The sequence below is a fragment of the Plasmodium berghei genome, assembly GCF_900002375.2.
Source record: "Plasmodium berghei ANKA genome assembly, chromosome: 6".
In the NCBI taxonomy this organism is placed as follows: domain Eukaryota; phylum Apicomplexa; class Aconoidasida; order Haemosporida; family Plasmodiidae; genus Plasmodium; species Plasmodium berghei.
The window spans coordinates 569,429-586,571 of NC_036164.2; the positions used below are offsets into that span (position 1 = coordinate 569,429).

The window sequence follows — 17,143 nt, forward strand, 5'->3', positions numbered from 1 at the left end:
ATTTTTTATTCTTTTATTTTTCATTCTTTATTTTTTATTCTTTATTTTTTATTCTTTTATTTTTTATTCTTTATTTTTTATTCTTTTATTTTTTATGCTTTTATTTTTCATTCTTTATTTTTTATTCTTTTATTTTTTATGCTTTTATTTTTTATTCCATTTTGGAAACTTGTGTAAAAGGAACAATTGTTAAAAATTAAAAAACGAGAGTTAAGGGTTTAGTGTAAAAATGGGAAAGTATAAAAGTGCAAGTGAAAAAAATACAGGCGAAAAAGGTGCAAGCGAAACAGGTGTGGATGAAAAAAGGGAATGGAGTGAGGGGAATTACAATTTGGAGATTTTCGAGGCAACAGATAAGTGAAAAACTGAAAAAATGTTGTCGAAAAATATTTGGGAATAGATATCGTTTTGTATAATGCTTTGAATCGATTCTCTAATCGTATTCCTTTCGTCATTATAATTAATGCAAAATATGTTAGCCTTTAAATTAAGATAAGTTATGAAATTTGAGATATTTGGGAATTTCATTTGCAAACCTTTAGTAATATTTAAATTTAATTCTTTATTTTTACAAATATTATCATAAGATTCGATTTTAAATCCATTTTTTTTATTATTTTTTATTAATTGATTATCATTTATTATATGTGTTTTATATCCATTCCCAATACATACAGAAACATTAATGTCTGTTGCATATTCTTCAGGTTCGTCATTAGTTTTGGTATTTGTTTTATCCTTAAAATTTGTAACTGTATTTTTTTCTGAATTATTTTCAGGTTTTTCATTATTATTTACATTATCTACATCTCCTTTTTCATGTAACTTAGTTGGTATGACAAGTAGATTTCCTTTAAGCAGATGCAGAAAATATTCTAAAATCGAATAAATATATTTTTTTGATAAAATAGGTTTTAATGAATTTTTGGGGTTATCACAATTGAGATTAGGACAATTATTAGAATCCTTTAAAAATATCCTTTTTGTTTTTAACAAACATGAATTACATATATACATTTGTTTATAAAATGTAGAACATAAATGATTAATAAATGAAAATATATAATTTCTTATTTGCTCAATTGCTAAAAGTGAAAAACATTTATTACATCGAAAATATTTGATAAATATAACTGGTTTTATATTATGATGGCATTTATCACAATTAAGAAATCCTTTTAAATGTATATTTTTAAATCTTTCTTCTGTTTCACTTAATAATGATAAAACATTTGTTTCTAAATACGATTCATCTATTTGTTCATCAGTTCTTATTTCTTTAACATTGTATATATTAAAACATGACGAAATCTTTTCTACATTTGTTCCTTCAATATATTGACAAAGTCGATTAATAGGTAATAATATTTGATTTCTAATATAATAATCTTTATCAATTTTTAAATTATATTTTTTTATTTCACCAACACTAAAGCAACATAATGAACTATTTAATTTTTCATTTCCTTTATTATAAAATTTTAATGCATCTTCATTTCTACATACACAATATTGAATTTCTTTATTTACACAAACATTGTATCCATCTTTTATCATTCTTTCTGCTACTAATACATGTCCTAGTGAGTTTTTCTCCTGATATTCGTTGACATTCTTTGTTAGCTTTTTGGTAATTACATAGTGCTCAAGGTCAAACCTGCAAAAATAAAGCGGTGTAATATATGCGGTGCAATACAAACGGTGCAATACAAACGGTGCAAATTATGGACAGTAAGAAAAAGGGACTAGACAAGCTTACTCGTCATTTTGAATACGTTGGTATACGGAACGAAGATATTCATGAATTTGCTCCGAAAGGTCGTTTTGAATTGAAATGTCATCAGAGTGGTTAAGAGAAATGTTGGACGAATTTGGTTGTGAAGGTTTGTATTCCTTGTTTGAAAAAATAATTCTCAACAGTTCATTTCCTATAAGTTTTGAAATTTTGCAAAAATCCCTTTTTATAAAATTTATACCTTTCATTTCATATTCATATTTTCCTAAATTAGGGTCAATAACCTTAGCACAAGCATATTTTTTTTTTTTTAATAAAAGTAATTTACTAAAAATACATTCTAAATCTAATTCTAATTTTTTATAATTTTTATTAATATTATTTTTTATAGTATGAGCTAGTTTTAACGATTCTTTATAATTATTAGCATCTGAAGATTTGATTCCAGTATCTATCATAATAGAATCTGTATCACCATATACTACTTTTAGATTAAATTCTTTTTCAACTTTAAATTTTGTATGTTGTAACAAATTTCTACCTTTTTGTGTGATATAAGATGCAATATATTTAGCATAAAATCTATTATGTGTATTTCCTAAACATCCATATATACTATTACTAATTAGTTTTATAGACAAAGATTGAACAATAAGTAATTCTTTTTTTTCTTTATTTTTTTCACTTGCAATTAATTTTTTAATAAATGCTCTTTTTTCTACTAATTGTTTTAAAATTGATGGTAAAATACCTGGTTTTGTTTTATCAAAATAATCTATATTTGATAAATCACCAACTTGCTCATCTATATTATCTAACTGATTTATATCCGAATCATTATAATATACTATGTTTTTCTTTTCTATATCTTCTTGGATTTCTTCAGATGTAGAAGCAGATGATGCTAAATAATGTTTCATATTAAAAGTACTAAAACATATATTATATTCTATGATAATTGAAGGATATAAACTATTAAAATCCAGATAAAGTACATATGTATCATAATACCCACATAAAGGTTCTAGAACTAAACCTCCTAAATATTTTGCTGTATTCTTTGATTTATTAGTATCATTTTCTATTTTTTGTTTTTTTTTAGATACTAGAGGAGTGATATATTTTTTTTTATGATATTCATGTAACAAAAAATATTCAATACATTCACTAGTATATGAAAGCAAACTTCTTGCCCATATATATCCACTTAACTTTGTTAAATCTCTACTTTTTTCTATCAATTGTAAAACATTACATACATTATATATTTCATATATACTAAAAATTTGACTATTTATATATGTATTTAAATTATTTTCTAAAATTTGTTCAGAATCATATAAATGTATATTACTACAATTTATTAAATTTATATCGTTAACTATAAAATCTTTAAATACATTTGGAATATTTTCTCGAGATTTATTTTTATTTGTATGGTTATTAGAATTATTATTTCCAGTGCCTACATTATTTGATCCTGTTTGTTGTTTTACTTTTTCTTGAAATTTTGTTCTTACTCCATCAATTATTTCATCCATAGAATAGCTAGTTAATTTTATTGTATCTTTAGACAAAGCATATATATCTACTATTAATCTTCCTTTTATATTTTGCACAATGTTATATATCGACCCAGTACTATTTGTTCCGCTAAATTTATTTACTTTCATTTTGTCTGATTTTTTTAATTTTTTTTTTCTGCTTAGAACCCCTGGATCTATATTATTTACATGACATCTATGAATTATAAATTCGAGATCAAAGTTTAAAATATTATACCCTATGTATATATCTACATCTATTGTTCTTATTTTATTTAAAAAGCCTTGTAATAATAATTTTTCGCTGGGAAATATTTTACAATTATTTCGATTGTAAGTATATATTCCATTTTTGTTATCATTTATGTTGTTATTTATATTTGGAGTTAATCCTTTTTTGTTTGATTTGACACAAATTCCAAAGAAATTTATATATTTCATTCCATCAGCATCTACTAAGCTGCATATACTAAAAACTTCGTGATTATTTTCTTCGTTAAGAACCGAAACAACTTTTATAACAAGTTTATTTAAATCTATATCTATAAAATTATTTGGATTATTATTGTCTATTTTTTTTAAAGATTCATCAGATATTGTACTAGTATTAACAGAATTAGTAGTTGAATTATTATTATTAGAACCATTAATTAAATCAGCGTTTTTTTTTTCTGAAAATTTTTCCAAAGTAAATATATTTTTTTTTGAAGTAACAGTACAATCAAAATAACAATATGCTATATTATTAGAAAAATTATTTTTTAAATCTTTAACTTTAATCCAACAAGGCATTTTCATATTTTTTTTAATAATAAAATTTTCTACTATATCATCATTACAACAATAAAAGGAAGAATATGTATCTCCTTTTGAAAAATTTTCACTAATATTATCATAGTTATAAGAATATAAAACCTTTGCATATAGTTCTTCATTATTTGATGATAAGTTTAAATTTTTTCTAAAAACAATTTTATATTTTGCCATTTTTATATTATGATATTCCCTAATTTTTTTAAATTCGGACACAAAATCTAACATAATAAAATTTTTATATTTTTCATGTCCATATGTTATTTCTATTCCATCTTTTACATATTTTTTATTTTTATTTAGTAAAAAGTAATAGCATCTATCCATATCTTCAATATATATACTTATACTTTTGTATCTTTTTAATTTTGTTAATGTTCTACCAAATAGTATAATACTATTTTTATGTTTGCATATATCAAATACGTATATATTTGCATAACCTGTATCGTCATTTATTATTATTTCTTCATATTTATTTTTTAATATACTTTCATTTACATTATTTTTTTCATTCCCATTATCTTCATTTTCTTTATCTAAATTTTCATCTTTTAAATTCATTTCATCTAATTTATGTTCCTCACCTATTTCTATTCTTATATCTAATCCATCAATGTCTTTTAAAATATTATCACTTTTTGTATTTTTATTTAAAGATGATAAATCTTTATTAATACTAAGAGCATCCTGCTCTTGTTTAATATTGTCTTTAAAATTATTATTAGAATTAATAGTCTTTACCATTTTGTTTGGTTCGTTATTTCCAATTTCACTTTTTCTTTTTTTATCAGAATTTCCACTATTTTCTTCATTTTGTTCTGCATCAGAATTAAAAAAATTATTTTTTGTTTTATTTTTTGTTTTATTATTTGTCAAATTTCCATTGACTATATTATATTTACCACTTTTAGCATATATATCATTTTCTTGAGATTTATGAATTTGACTATTTATTCTATCATATATATTTTTATTATTATATTCCGAGTGCCTATTATTATAATAAGAATTATATGAATCCCTTGTTTTTCTTTTTATATTTATTTTACCACAGCTTTCTTCACTACCACTAGATGAAGAGTTATCTTCAATCATTTTTTCGATGTTTCGTGTTTTTGATATATCATCTTTAGTTAATTTTCCACTGGAAAATATTTTCTGTATTTTTTTTTCACGAATAAAATCGTCTATTTGTGTATTCCGCTTTGGCTTACTCTCTTTTTCGACATCTACAAAGGGGAATGAAACAGACAAAAGGAATCAAAACAAAGTTGCGAGGATTTCTGTGAATCTAGCTGCTTCCCATTCGGAAAGAAATGATCAGTTAGCCAAGTATTTAGTATCACATATATTTTTTTTTTTTTTCAAAGTTACTTTTTTTGGTGATCATGCTATAGTTAACTGTTTCTAATATCACATCATCACTTGAATCATAATTTTTGTCGTCTGAGAAAAAAATAAATTTTCATAAAATCAGAGAGAATTATGTAGGTGAGCAAAATGATATTAGCTAGCTAATAATTTTTAAAACACATTTTAATAGCTACCTCCAACAATAAAACTTTTTAATGAATTTTTATTTTCCATGTATCCATCTTCGTCGACTACTTCATATATATCATCATTTTTATTTTTCACCTGAATAAATAAGGAAAAATAAAAATGGTGAACTGATAATAACATAAAGGAAGGAGGAGTATTAACTCTTCTCTCCTCATGATCACAAAATGGTGAGCTGTGAATTTCGCGAAACAGCCATTTTTTTTCAAAATCTCAGAACATAGCATGAAACAATTATAGGCGCACACACACACACACACATGTTTGGCTCGAAATATAAATTTATTTATAAAAAAAATGATAAAAATAAAAAATAAATATGCGACTAGTAAAAAAGAGTATAACCCTAAAAGGGAAATTTATTATTTATAAATATATTTATGCATATACATATTAATATAAATATACCTCATAAAAGTCTGTTGCCTTGCATTCTTTTGATCTTTGTTTCCTTATTTTATCAAAAACATTACTCATTTTTTTTAAAATAGAAATATAAAATGATTTAATTTGGCATTTAATAACATATATAAGTATTATTATTGATATTCATTTATTCAAACTAGAGAAAAATATAATACATTGAAAAGCTTAAAAAAAAAATTTTTGTTAATATAAAAAGAAAATACATAAAAAAAAATATTTATTAATTGTATTTTTTTTTATGCCCAAACATTTTTTTATTAAATTTTCTGAATATGCAATGTTGAAAGAAGGGTAAAAAGGGAAGGAAAAAATAAAAAGGGGAAAAAAAAGAGAAGAAAAAAAAAGAGAAGAAAAAAAAAAGAGTATGTCAATTCCTATTCCTTAATATATACACATGAAGAAATTAAGTACATGTGTGTAAATATTGCAAAGGGAAACAAAAAAAATGTGCTAAGAAAATATAAAGAATTTTATTCGCAAGCTAAATAAGAATTGAATGCATTTATGGAATATAATACATTATTGCATATTTACTTTCATTTATTTAGAAAATACTATTTTATTTTTATTCATTCAAATCTTATTGCAACATTCATCCAACAAATATACAAATATAATTCTCACATTATTATATAAATTTCTCCAAAAAAAAAAAAAAAAAATTTAGTTCAGCATATAACCACACCATATATTTTCAAAATAATTTAATGTCTTTTTTTATTTCAAGTGCAATTAAATGCTTTCTCTAAAAATGTAATGTATAATTTAATATATAATAAAAGATAATGTTACTATTTCATATATTCCTTTTGTGTATGTATACTCGGATCAAATATATAAAACCTTAAATGTGATATATTTTCCCTATAAATAATTTTTTATTAAGAATAAAACAAAAAAAGAATAAGTTTAAAGGTGTGTAGATATTATAAAAAGGAATTGTTTACTTATAAAAATGTGTTAGAGAATTAAATAAACAAAATAAATTATAGACACATATTAACAAAATTAATATTTTACACAAAAATTTATTGTTAATTTTATATACCACCATAACACTTATAAATAATTCAATACTATATTGTATGCATATGTTTACTATTGTGTGAAAAATAAATGTATGGCAATTTTATTTATTATTTTTTTTTTTTTGTAAAAATTACATTTCTGATAAAAAAAAATAATTCAATTAAAAAAAATATCTATATTTTTATGTGCATAAAAATATGAAAAATGAGCAAATATATTAAAAGTATTTTTCTCTTTGTTTTGGCCTTTTTAAGCATTGTAAATAATAGAATGTTTTGTGAACTAATGAAATAACAAATATTTAACTATTGTTTAGATATAAAATATAAAAAAATAAACATTTAATACATATTTTTCCTTTTTTTATAATTAATAATTTAGTATTATTTCTTATTTTTAATTAAAATTTACATACAAAAAATCTTATCTCCGTTTTTATTTTTTCATAATTTTTATTTTGAATATACATATTCTGACATTGTCCCATGAGCATATACATTGTTTTTATGCAATTATTTAACACACCATATTATAATTTCCATTATTTTATGTAATTATAAGTTGTGATTATTTGAATTTGGAGGGTTTGAATTCCCTTCATTGATTATGGAATTTGCCGAACAATAGAACTCACAAAATAAGTTTACAGTATTTTTTGGTGTGTGCCAAATTAGCAATAAAATATATTACACAAATAAATCGATAGAATAAATGTAACAAAATTGTAAAAGAATAAATAATAAAAAAAAAAAAAATTTTAACAAACATAGAATATAATACTAATCAATGCCCATCGTGTTAACTATTTTATGAAAAATGTTTGGGTTTGGTAAACATGGGAATGGAAAGCTGAGTGAAATGAGCATTCTTGAAAATGAAATGGAAGAAATAAATGCAAACATGAATATGAATAATCATAATGATGAGTTATCAAAAGACAATAAAAAAAAATTGAATAAAACAGACGAAAATAAAATCAATATACTAAATAAAAACGAAAATGTAGAGTACTATACTAATGAATATGAGTGTAAAGGAAAAGGAAAAAGGGAAAATGAAATAAAAAAACATTCATTAAACTGTAAATATTGCAATAATCATGTATTTCCACTAATTAGGTCTTATACGCCTATATTTGTATATATATTAGTAATATTATTATTTTTATTTATTTCGTTTTTTACGATATTTTTATTACCAATATTATATTTAACTTTTAAAAAAAAAAAATATATATGCCCTATTTGTAATCGTAACTTAGTCTCATCAGAAAGTTCAATTAAAATAACAAAAGAAAATAAGATAATAACATTTCAATTTCAGAAATTTGCAATAATTGTATCCGAAAAATATTTAGCATTATTTTTATCATTAATATTTTTAATATTTTTTTTTTATATTTTAAGAATATCAACAAATATTAATTTTGATACTTTAGTTAAAGGTCCGAATATATCAGTTACATGGATTGACTATTTAGAAGATTGTGGGAATAAATCTCAATTTCGAAATAGTTTTAATAGTGCATATAATTTTAAAAACAAATATTATGGAAATACAATTAAATGGGAAGGGAATGTTATTCAAATAAGGAAAGGTTTTTTTAGCAATAACGTATTATATATAAAAATGAATCCGTCTGAATATAAAACCGATAAACCAGATATAATGGCACTTTTTAATGATTCTTTGATAACCCAAGTTCAACATTTACAAAAAAATGATTTGATATCTTTTGAATGCACCTTTATCCAAATTAGTAGAAATAAAGATCCACATACTTGTTTTTTATGGAATATTGTGTTATTAAAAAAATATAAAAATGAGAAATTTAATGTTATGAATTTTGTTAAGCATATGTCGATTTTTGATATAATAAATAACAACACAAATTTAAATCCTTTTTTTATTCATTCGAAAGGTAATATACCTGAATCTGAAATAATACATCCTATTGATAAATATGATCTATATGATACTGATTCAAATATATCGGATTATCCATCTGATTCTATCAAAGTCATAAACTTATCATCAACAATCCCAGAAGTTAGTGGTGTTATGGTAAATAACGAATATATTGTTAATGTAGATACAGATGATATAGATGCAATATCTAATATTACTGAATTAAACTACATAAACCCAAACCAAACAAATTTAAAACAAGTTATGTATAAACAAGTTCTAAATGATATGCAACTCAATGATAGATATAAAATGGGCATTTTATATGACGAATTACATGACGATAATGAAGATATGGATAGAGTAATTACTATGGATAATAAACTAAAGTTAGCTTTAAAAGGTATGATAAAAAAATATGAGCACCGAGAAGTTTTAAACTTAATAGATGAAAAATATAATACTAAACACAATTTAAAAGAACTCGATTCGTCATATATGGATGTTGATTTACTTAATACAATCTATGATAATGATGACAATATGTCATATTTCAATGAAGAAGAAAACGAATTTGATTCTGACATCTACGAGTCATTGCTAGATGAGCCTAGCAGCGATTCTTTTAATTTTCTTTTATTGAACAAGCCAAAAAAGTACAATATTGATGATATTAACTTCGATAGAAATATAAATATCTCAAATTACAATGATAATAAAGACGAAACGGATAATATTGATGATGATAATGTATATGAAAATAAAAATTCTGATACAAGTGAAAATTCTACATTATATGATCGAATCGTAGAAAAAGAACAAGCATCTATCTCAGAACAAAACCAAAATAGTAATGAAGAAAAATCCAATTAATTTAATTAATGGAAATCAGATATTTGAAATTCTTTACAATTAAATTTATATGCATATATTTTGTGAGTATATTCACATATGACCATCCAATATAATAGAGGTTCTTTTTTTAATGTAAAAAAAAGATGCGATAAAAATAATTTCATTTGTTTTTATATTATTGCCATTTCGCTCACATTCTTATAATTTTAAGTATATATCCTTCATACAATCTCGTATTTTTTAATATTTTATTTTATATTTTTTCTGTTTTTTAACGTTATTTTTAATTCGTATTTAATTTGTACTTTATGCATTTGTATTTGTACAAAAAATAATTATAGTTTTAATGAAATAAATCTAGTGAATATTTCTTCATACAATATGCATATTTCTAAGTATTATATATATGTATATATATATATATATTAATAAACTTACACATCAATAATTATGACCATTTTTTATACTTGTATATTTTGTCCCTATTTCATTTAGTAAGATATAACTATAATTTGGTTTAAGTCCGTTTAAGCAATTGCATACAATATGTCTTGTGCATGTAAATTCAAATTATTTACAGCATTTAGTTGTATATATGGCACCAAATTTCTCGGTGCATTTTTCTCCATTTGGCGTCACGAGTCGAAAAAAGCAAGTACTAATGCACCGTTTTAAAACAAAAGGAGGATTAAAAAAAGTATGAACAGTTTAGGGGTGGAGAAAAGTATGAAAAATACTTACAAAAATAAATGAATATAAAATAAAATTACGAAATGAATGAATCAAATCAGTAAAAATAAATACAATGATAAAAAAAATTTAAGGAAACAAAAAAAAATATATTTTTTTAGTATAATGTATATGTGTGATTTCATGTTTTAATTTTTGTTCAGCATGAAAAAGAAAATTTTTTGGAGTCTGTTAAAATTTAATTGGCATATTATTTATTCTCCTTCAGATTTTTGAAATTTTTTATTTCTATAATATGTATTAAAATGAAAAATATCTATGGGTGCATTTTCATTAGCTTCCAAAGGTTTGTCTCTTAAATTTTTATCCTTATCTACATAATTATACCATTTAAATTTATTAAATTCATCTATGTCTTTTTGGATGGTAATATGTTTAAAATTATATCTTTCTAATAAATGCTTCCTTTTGTCTTCTGAAAGTTTAACACCATATTTACTTCTTCCACGAAATCGATTTTTTACTGGCAATAAATCATATACACCTCGAATAGCTTTATAATTGCAACCAGGTATATCTTTGCATCTACCACCCCTTACTAATATAATACTGTGTGTATTTAAATTATGACCAATTCCCGGTATATAAACAGAAACGATTCTTCCTGTTGATAATCGAACACGTGCTATTTTTTTTAATCCTGAATTTGGTTTTTTTGGTGTTTGAACTCGAACTTTTAAGCATATACCTCTTTTTTGCGGCGCACCTTCTAACCATTTTGATCTCCAATTTTTTTTTTTTAATTTGGGTATTTGCTTTGGCCTTCTTTTGTAAAACATTCTTCCTCTTATATTTTTTGTGGTAAATTGGCATTTCCTCATAAATTTATTAATCTGAACAAAATTCGAAAGAATTGGATATACTCCAAAAGTTATATTCCTATAATAAGCATTTCCATATCCTATCTTAGCTAAATAATTTGTTTTATTTTCTTTTTGTTCATTATAATTAGAAATTTCAGAATTGAAATATGTGCCTATATAGCCAGGTGACCAAAGCTGTTCATGCCTGTATTCAGTATTCACATCACTTTTTATTTTTTTTAAAATTATTTTATCATTCCATTTATTAATCATATAATTGCTTTTAGCCCATAGCTTATGAGAGGGCATCCCAAAGAGCCCTGTTTTCCATTTATTGAAAATTGTACTACGATAATTACCACTTACATAAAAAGAAACAGCATTCTTATTTATTGTGTTTGCTAATGCATATGTCATGGTAAAATATTTTTTTTACTTTCCATTTGTTAGTAAATATATATATATATGTTTATATGTTTCTATGCCCATATTTGGAGATATAAATTATTTTTTCCTTAAATATTTTAGGCTTATAAAAACGACTGCCCATAAAGCCGTTTTACATAATTGCGAAAATGAGGGGAAAAAAAAAATGGCTAGTTAGCTAAATTTAGTCAGAAATTAAGCTATTTAAAATATTAGTTGAAAAAAAATAATAATAAAGAAAAAATAGTGTACATATATAATATTTATATATATAGATATAGATATTCGTCATATTGCTGACAGCAATTGTGAAAATAGGGAATTATACATAAGAAAATAAAAAAGTCGACACAGTGTTTATATGGTAAGAGAGAAATTGTAAATGAACAAAAAAAATAAAGGGTATAGCATAATATATATATAATATAATATAATATAATATAATATAATATAATATAATATAATATAATATAATATAATATAATATAACGAAATAGTTGCAAAAGGATAAACATGAGAAATTGAAGCTAGGGCATCCTAATTATCTTATAAACACACAATTGGAATAATTTGATTAATATGATCACTCAAAAGAAATAATTGGTAGAAAGTGTCGTTTCGAGACGTGCTAAATGTTCATTGAAACTTTTTCTGACATGTTCATGCAAAATGTGTGAAAATTTACAAGCGTAATATTTTGATATTTTAAAAATATCATTGGAAATTCCTATATTACTTTTTATTAATATGTTTGATAAAATTTTGTTAAAATCTGGAGCTATGATAAAACAAAATGCACTACTACAATAAAGTTCTATTTCTTTGTCAAGAGGGTCTAATATTATTTTAGGAATATATCTATTATTATTATGTTCATAAAATAATGAATTTTTTAGTGAATTGTATATTATTTCATGCTCATACATAGGCTTATTATTTTTTTCGTCAGATTCATGATTAATAAATGTGTTATCATATTTATTATCAGAACATACTTTACTAATATTAACTTGGTTTTGAAGTTTTATTGCTGCTTCTGGTAATAAAGACGAAACGGCATATTTTTTTTCCAAAAAATTTATATACTTTTCTTTATCAATAATACCAATATTAACCGAATTTATTACATAATTCATACTTATATTGTTACAAATAAAGTTTAAAGTTATTGAATTTATTATACTTGATAATATATATGATGTTTCTTGTAAAATCTGTACTTTTATATTAAACTGTTGAAACTTATATAGACCATGGTCTATTACTTGCTCAAAATTTTTTACAACAATTTCTTCAAATATTTTTTCTCTCTCATTTCTATAACCTTGCATATTTTTAATGCGAATATTTAATTGTGTGAATTCTATACCTTTACTAAACATTATATTGTTTGCTGTTGGCCCTATTAGAGTAGTACATACAATACTACTCGATCCATTTCCAATTATTACTTTTTTTTTTATAACTTCCTCTCCATTCTCTTTAGGATGCTCATTTACTATTTCATAGTTGTATTCACCACCTATTATTTTCGTTATTTTATTATTCGTATTTTTAGTGTATATTTCAGGATTTATATTCCCACTAATATATTTACAAGTCTTGTTTACTTCGTTTATTTGGTCAATATCTACATGCACAGGCAATACAAAATCGAAGTTCCGGCTGTCAATTCGTTTCTCTACTTGCATTGTTCATTAGGAAATAGAATAAAAAAAAATCAAGCCTTTATGTATATCCAAAATATATATATATATATTACTGGAGACAAAATTATTGTTTTAGCCCAAACGCCAATTGAAAAAAATAATAAGTGCAAATAAGTTTACAAAATATGTATGGTACATAAATATATCTAAAATTGACAATTGTATAATGTATACAGCACTTTTATTTTAAGCAAAACAATCTATGCTCTCGTAGTAGAGGCCTATAGAAGCATCTTCATTTGGATTTACTTTATTTCTGCGGCTTCTTTGCGTATTGTGATTTTGTTATTATAGTTGCTTGTTTGTTTTGTTTATCTGTTTATTTTGCTTATTTGTTTATTTTACTTGTTTTGTGTATTTTTTTATTTTTTGTATTTTTTTATTATTTGTTTGCATATATTTATATAATTCTTTCCCCTTGGGATGATGTGCCTCGAATAAGTTATGGAGAAAAACTATCGACAAATTTGGGTATATATAATGCAAAAAAATAATAAAGTAAAAAACTATGAATCATATGCCATTACCTTTAAGGAAATAAAAAATATAATAATAACATCAATGCTAAGAATATATATGCATATGATCGAAAACCATGGTATAATAAACTGGGAATAAATTATTGTAAATAAAAATTGCAAAAAGATAATTAAAATAATGTGATGAATTTGTATACATTGCTTTTTTTTTATTATCAATTTTTTTGAAGATATTTCGAATGGAAATAATTAAAGATATCTTGAATATTTTCCAAAGTATTTAGGAAAATTATAAAACAATTAAATTAACAAAAGGAAGTATATACATGTAAACAAATAAATATGAAGAGTTCATACTTGTTAAGTAAAAAACGATGAAGGAATATTTTTCTGATTACCCAGATTTTTTCAATGAGGAACTACGGCCTTATAATTTGGATAATATATTGAGCGAACTAAAAAGTAAGTTTTTCGAGAAAGAGTATGACTATAACAAAAATAATAATAATGAAAATACAAACGAAATAATTTTGATTACCTCTGGAGGAACTAAAGTTTCATTAGAACATGCCTCAATAAGAAGTGTTGAAAATTTTTCAACGGGAAAACGAGGAGCACATATAGGAGAATATTTTCTTTTGAAAAATAAAAAAGTAATTTTTTTATACAGAAAAGGTACATTTAAGCCTTTTGAATATAATTTGAAGCAATTGTCTACGTTAAATAATTTTGAAATAAAAAATCAAAATATACATTTTAATTTAAGTAATGTGGATAATAATTTATTGATTAGTGATATTGAAAATTTTAGAAAATATGAAAAAAATATTTTTTGTATTCCTTTTGAAACGATTTTTGATTATGCCTTTTACTTAATTGAAATTTGTAAAATTTTACATGGGCGTGTTAAGGGGGGATGCTCAAAAAGCTACAAAAATTATAAAAATTGTGAATTTGATGAAATAGGGAATATTCCACATGTTGAAAACAATTCGGATGTTATACAAAAGGGCGAAATATGTTGCAATACTCCCCCCACAGAACAAATATATGACCAGGCTTATCACATGTTAAATAACTTATATAATCTTTTGCTAAATAGCGAGTTAGAAAATCTTATCAGTTCAGGTAAATTAATTAATGATGATTTTTTTCTGAACGTGCTAAGGCAAGTTACAGAATTTAATAATAAGACAATTGACAATATGGTATTTGAAAAATATCCTGAAGACGAAACAAATTTATTTACTGATTTAAAATTATTTATTAATGATATGCTTAAAATTTTAAACAGTTGGTTAAATAAAAAGAGCAACATGTTCTTAGAATGTGATATTTCTTTAAAAGAAAAAATTTATAAAATAATTTTTTTTATGAACAAAATTAGCTATATTGTGTGTGAAAAAAAAAAAAAAAATAGCGTAAATGTAAATAATAGCTACAATTTTAATGACGCTCTTTTTTATCCTTTGTCACAAATAATAATTTTGTGTGCAGCTGTAAGTGATTACTATATACCATATAACAAATTAAGTATAGACAAAATTGATAGTGATAAAAAAAATGGGCTTAATCTTAATATGGCCTTAAGCCCAAAGTTTTATAAAATAATACATAGGCATTTCCCTCTTTTAAATATTTGTAGTTTTAAGTTGGAAAATAATGAACAAGTACTATTAAAAAAGGCACGTGATCGAGTAAAATATTCAGATATATTAATAGCAAACTTGTTAAATTACAGATATAAATATGTTTATATTTTTAAAAATAAGAAAGATTATTATTTATTAAAAAAAAGTGATAATTTTGAGAATATTGAATATGAAATATCTCAATACATTTACAATCATTTGATTGATAAAAAATTGTGGAAATAAACAACTAAACAAATGAATATATATTTATGAGTAAATCAAATTTAAAGACAAATATATACGAAGGAATGAAGAAAAACTAAAATAGTTAACCTAGTGTGCATCCAAAAAATATAACTCAAAAATATGTTATAAAATCTTTTTACTATATCGCTGATATTGTGAATACAAATGAGCATTTTTCTTTGTTTTCTTTACGTTTTCTTTATTTTTTTCTCTTTATTTTTTTAGTAAAATCTACAATGTAGTAAAAAACTTCTTTGATATGGGTTTATGATTTTGCATGTTTACCCGTTATAGTGGCGACACTATTATGTGCATGTTTTTTTTTGTCCAATTGAAAAAGTATGTATGCATGTATATATATATAATAGAAATTGTATATGTAATATATATACGGAAAAACTTATAATTTATATGCATACCATTGATGGTATACTTTTTTAATGTCGTAAAAATGTATCATTTAAAATTAAAAATAACACCAAAGGAGTAGTTCGATACAATTGCATTTCGTTTTATTATACATTAAATTATTTCAGCATTATTCATTTATTATATATTTTTGTTTTCTTTCTTCATTAAGACCCCAAATCATAGTTCAGCATATTCTTCATATATGAGTATATCATTTCTACCCTTTTATTTTATGAACAAATTTTACGAGTAAAAGTAGAAACAATAAAATGATGAATAATGTTATTGAAAGGGGTAAGGAATGCAAAAAAAAATTGTGAATAAAATGGTCATAAAGCTATTTTATTTGTGTTTATTTATAAATCTATATAAGGTTGAACAAAATAAACTTGTATTATTTTACTATTCTAATATTTATTATCTTTTTCTTTTTTTTTCTGGATATCTTATGATATATAATTATTACAATGCAGAAAATTGTGTTTATTTTGTTTGTCAAAATTTGCTGTGATTTTAGGAATTTTGTTCAAAATTTAATATAATAATATATGAATAGTATAGCATATATATATATGAGCTTTATGAATATATTATATGCATACAATGCAAATTTTGTGAATTAAAAATGTTTTATTCATATATCACGTATATGTATTATATATATATATATATGGCAAAGGGGAAAAATACTAAATATATTAATATAATATTATTGTCGCCCTATATTATTTATTAAATTCAGTTTTATAAAAAAAAAGAAATAATATTTGTTAATCAAATTTTAAGAAGAAAACAAAAATTTTGATATTCTA

At 22.9% G+C, this 17,143-nt stretch overlaps 5 protein-coding genes across 5 annotated transcripts; 2 read left to right on the forward strand and 3 right to left on the reverse strand.

The window, feature by feature from the left end:
* Nucleotides 1-324: 324 nt before the first annotated feature.
* Nucleotides 325-6,132, reverse strand: PBANKA_0613200 (DNA polymerase alpha catalytic subunit A, putative; the record flags this gene model as incomplete). Its single annotated transcript, XM_034563769.1, has 5 exons — nucleotides 325-1,657; nucleotides 1,760-5,324; nucleotides 5,470-5,541; nucleotides 5,643-5,733; nucleotides 6,064-6,132. 5 exons carry the CDS (start codon nucleotides 6,130-6,132, stop codon nucleotides 325-327), a joined length of 5,130 nt encoding a protein of 1,709 aa, XP_034420632.1.
* Nucleotides 6,133-7,926: 1,794 nt separating this feature from the next.
* PBANKA_0613300 (LITAF-like zinc finger protein, putative) lies at nucleotides 7,927-9,891 on the forward strand (the record flags this gene model as incomplete). The annotated part of the gene is made up of 1 exon (XM_034563770.1): nucleotides 7,927-9,891. One exon carries the CDS (start codon nucleotides 7,927-7,929, stop codon nucleotides 9,889-9,891), a length of 1,965 nt encoding a protein of 654 aa, XP_034420633.1.
* Nucleotides 9,892-10,817: 926 nt separating this feature from the next.
* Nucleotides 10,818-11,843, reverse strand: PBANKA_0613400 (30S ribosomal protein S12, mitochondrial, putative; the record flags this gene model as incomplete). The annotated part of the gene is made up of 1 exon (XM_034563771.1): nucleotides 10,818-11,843. The coding sequence occupies one exon, from the start codon at nucleotides 11,841-11,843 to the stop codon at nucleotides 10,818-10,820; it is 1,026 nt and encodes a 341-aa protein (XP_034420634.1).
* Nucleotides 11,844-12,439: 596 nt separating this feature from the next.
* PBANKA_0613500 (conserved Plasmodium protein, unknown function) lies at nucleotides 12,440-13,543 on the reverse strand (the record flags this gene model as incomplete). The annotated part of the gene is made up of 1 exon (XM_034563772.1): nucleotides 12,440-13,543. One exon carries the CDS (start codon nucleotides 13,541-13,543, stop codon nucleotides 12,440-12,442), a length of 1,104 nt encoding a protein of 367 aa, XP_034420635.1.
* An 871-nt stretch (nucleotides 13,544-14,414) lies between these two features.
* On the forward strand, nucleotides 14,415-15,917 carry PBANKA_0613600 (phosphopantothenate--cysteine ligase, putative; the record flags this gene model as incomplete). The annotated part of the gene is made up of 1 exon (XM_034563773.1): nucleotides 14,415-15,917. One exon carries the CDS (start codon nucleotides 14,415-14,417, stop codon nucleotides 15,915-15,917), a length of 1,503 nt encoding a protein of 500 aa, XP_034420636.1.
* Nucleotides 15,918-17,143: the final 1,226 nt, after the last annotated feature.